This window comes from Nanorana parkeri, unplaced genomic scaffold, assembly GCF_000935625.1.
Source record: "Nanorana parkeri isolate BGI_ZX_2015 unplaced genomic scaffold, ASM93562v1 scaffold379, whole genome shotgun sequence".
NCBI classification, from domain to species: domain Eukaryota; kingdom Metazoa; phylum Chordata; class Amphibia; order Anura; family Dicroglossidae; genus Nanorana; species Nanorana parkeri.
The window spans coordinates 563,938-567,301 of NW_017306647.1; the positions used below are offsets into that span (position 1 = coordinate 563,938).

Below are 3,364 nucleotides of genomic sequence, written 5' to 3' on the forward strand. Positions count from 1 at the left end.
ACACACACGTCCATCACACACAAGTCAACTTCTCATCCATCTTTCAGATGTGATTGGACATACGGATCATATTTGGGAGTTCCTTGTCCCTATATACAGGTTTGCTCCCAATCTTTATGTTTGATCCAAATTAGGATTAAAATTCAGACAGTTCGCCAATACAATATATATATATATTAGGGATGCACCGATACAGTTTTTTTTGGTATCGAGTAATAATATTTTGCTTTCGGTACTCGTCGATACCGAGTACTGATACCGGTGCTTCCGCAGGCATGGAGCCGGCTTCTCGGGCAATCTGATTGCCCGAGAAGCTGGCTCCATGTTGTCTGGCCGGCTTGATTGTGCTTGGCCAAGAAACCGGCTTCCAAGCCAATCAGGAAGCCAGGCCGTGAGTATTGACCCGCCACCCAGCTTCCTGATTTTTGGTCGGGAAGCCAGTTCGATGCTGATTGGTTGGCATGGAGCCGTCTATTCGGCCAATGAGGAAGTCAGGAGGCGGGTCATTACTCGCCGCGCAGCTTCCTGATCGCACATGAAGCTGTCTCCATGTTCCCCTATGGCACTGCCCGTTAGAGGAAATCTTCCTCTGACCGGAAGTTCCGGTATCGGAGCATTTGGGCGAGTACGAGTATCGGCACAGAGACTAGTATACGCACGGGTGCATCACTAATTATATATATATATATATTAGGGCTGTTACTGATTAACATTTTCGTGTTCGATTAATCGAAATTCTTTTTAATCGATTAATCGAATAATTTTGATTAATTATAACGCACATACAGATCCAACTACATCCAAATACACATACAGCACAGCAATGAAGTAATAAAATGAACTAGGATCACACTAATCCAGCACGTTATTCATCTCACGTGCCCCACTCAATATGGCCGCCGCTGAAGTGGGGCAACTCAGAATAATAACGCGCTGGATTAATGTGATCCTAGTTCATTTTATGACTTCATTGTTGTGCTGTATGTGTATAGGCCAATGCTGTGCTGTAAAAAAAACATAAACATAGCGCAAACATCGGGGCATTTTGACAAGTACGAGTACTTGTCAAAATGCCCTGTTTTTACAGGGGGGAGGGGGCGCAAAAATGCACCTTGCCTGTGTAGGCAAGAAACCTAGCACCGGCCCTGCCCCAGTGCTATATGACAGAAGTGCTGACCACCGAGACACTGACCACCATTGCTCCATCCTGAATGATTGATGGGTTATGGATCCCCATTCAGGGAGCACGCTGTCCTCTCCTCTAGTGGACACATGTGAGGTTGGTTGTAATGCTGTATTTGCTTCTCTTGCAGAATAATGATGAGGAAAGGTCTCTTCCGGCACCTGCAGGCTCGGGGCATTCAGGTACGGAGAAGAGAACATTTTATAAATGTTTTCACACCACGTTCGTATGACTTTCACCCGGGATTCACACTTTAAAAAAAAATAGAATCCTGTTCTATGTGAATGTTGTGTGAAAACATTGGTTGCTGGGGGCAGTGCAGACAGTCCGATGTAATCACATCATCTCTCCCCCGTCTGCAGGTCTACCTCTGGGTGCTGAACCAGGAGTCCGATTTCCAGCGAGCCTTCAAGTGTGGGGCCACCGGCGTCATGACAGACTACCCCTCCCAACTGCACCGCTTTCTGCAGCAATACGAAGGGGAGCAGAGGGCCCGGGGCCCGGAACCTCAAGAGCCTGCAGAAGAGGAAGAGCAGCAGCATCGATACTGAAGGACACAATGCTGCCGCTGTGCTGCTAGTTTTCCAATAAAGTGACAGTTTGGGCCGTGTGTGTGGCTGCGGTCACTTCCCGACAACCTGCAGTCAGGACTTACTTCATGAACGGATCGCCCCCCCAACCACCAATCAGGGACTGTATGATCCCTGTGCTGAGTTCCCGGGTCTGTACACCCGCTGTGCCCATTATGAGGGGCCCCCACCATCCCTGTGCTGAGTTCCCGGGTCTGTACACCCGCTGTGCCCATTATGAGGACCTACTTGGCTCTCATTGGCTCATCATCCCCGCTGTGTACAGCAGTTGCACTTCGGGCAAGTTGCTGCACGGCAGGCCTACTAATCATCCCAGCAGAGTGCGCACAGCTCTGGAGGGGAGAAATTCCAAGCGATCCGTGCGGCTTCCTCTATTGCCGCGCTCTTTGATTCAGAGTCATCTGGAGGTTACATGCGGGGACAGGTACCAGGGCAGAGCACACACCTGCTGGAAGAACTGAGGGTGAAGTCCGGGATGGGGATGACTAAGCCTGCCTGATGGTGAAGTCCACGAGCTGAGGAAATAGGGAGGAGGAACGGGGGGCAGAGCAGAGAACGACGCCATGCCGGACTGAACGAACCTGGGAAAAGAGAAGAGCAAGAGGGTCACATGACTCGGATGCAAAGAGGTGCTAATTGGACATCTATATGTATGAATTGGTCAAACTGCCACAATCTGTCTAATTCTGTTCAGCCAGTCTTGTGATTTATGTACCCCTATAGTATAGTAACCAGATGCCTCCGCCGCCGCCACCATTCAGAGCCTGCAGCTTCCTGTGACCTTCCAGTCAGCTCATTGGACTCATGGTGGTGAGGGGAAACCTTCCAATGGGGACACCTGTCTAAGGTAAGGGTTGTCAACCTCAGCACTCCAGCCGTGGTAAAACTACACTTCCCATGAGGCATTGCAAGACTCCACCAGCCACAGGCATGACTCCCAGAGGCATGGTGGGATTTGTAGTTTCACCACAGCTGGAGGTTGACCACCCCTGCCCTAGATGATAAGACGGTATTGTGTTCACATTTTTTATAACTGTCGCCCCAATGACGCAGAGCGCACCCCTGTGGCTTCTTCTTACCTGTGCCCCATCAGACAGGTGGAGGGAGTGTAGGGTGTCAGCGCGGGGGGCGGCAGCCATGTTGCTCTCTGTGTGGGGGGTCCCCATTGTATAATGGTGTCTGTCCTTTGCCCCCCTTCTTCTCCTTCCTCTGCGCTCTCACATACACTCCGATCTCCCCCGCAGTCCAGATTTCTGTCGGCCCCCCAACGTCTCCTGTCCTCGCCGGCCCTTGAAGTGACTTTTCCAGGTGGTCGTGTCTCCGCTCTCTCCTGCCCCGACCCTTCCAAGGATTCCGGCTTTTCCTCCATTTCCTCTGAACTCTCATCCAATACCGCCGGGGACTCTTCTGCACCTCCAGCCGGGTTTGCTGGGTCCAGCCGTGCGCTCTCTTTAAACCGCTTACACTCTGAAATCACAGCAGATACTTTGTTACACATTCAGATTCAAATGCTTCCTCAATGCCTGCAGCAGACTGATCACTGTGGGAGGGGAGACTGGGGAAATGCTTCCTCCTACCTGCAGCAGACTGA

General features: G+C 51.0%; 2 protein-coding genes across 2 annotated transcripts in view; one reads left to right on the top strand and one right to left on the bottom strand.

Moving 5' to 3' along the window:
• The window catches only part of LOC108789159 (glycerophosphodiester phosphodiesterase domain-containing protein 1-like), a 13,893-nt gene extending 12,143 nt beyond the window's left edge, over window positions 1-1,750 (top strand). Inside the window, exons 9-10 of the mRNA XM_018559095.1 lie at window positions 1,314-1,365; window positions 1,546-1,750. Coding sequence (XP_018414597.1) covers window positions 1,314-1,365; window positions 1,546-1,734 — 241 coding nt within the window. The 3' untranslated portion in view covers window positions 1,735-1,750. The remainder of the gene's footprint in view (window positions 1-1,313; window positions 1,366-1,545) is intronic.
• A 420-nt stretch (window positions 1,751-2,170) lies between these two features.
• The window catches only part of LOC108789145 (T-box-containing protein TBX6L-like), a 9,146-nt gene continuing 7,952 nt past the window's right edge, over window positions 2,171-3,364 (bottom strand). The window contains exons 7-8 of the mRNA XM_018559082.1: window positions 2,853-3,240; window positions 2,171-2,354 (exon numbers count right to left, since the gene is read on the bottom strand). Of these exons, the coding sequence (XP_018414584.1) occupies window positions 2,171-2,354; window positions 2,853-3,240 (572 nt within the window). The remainder of the gene's footprint in view (window positions 2,355-2,852; window positions 3,241-3,364) is intronic.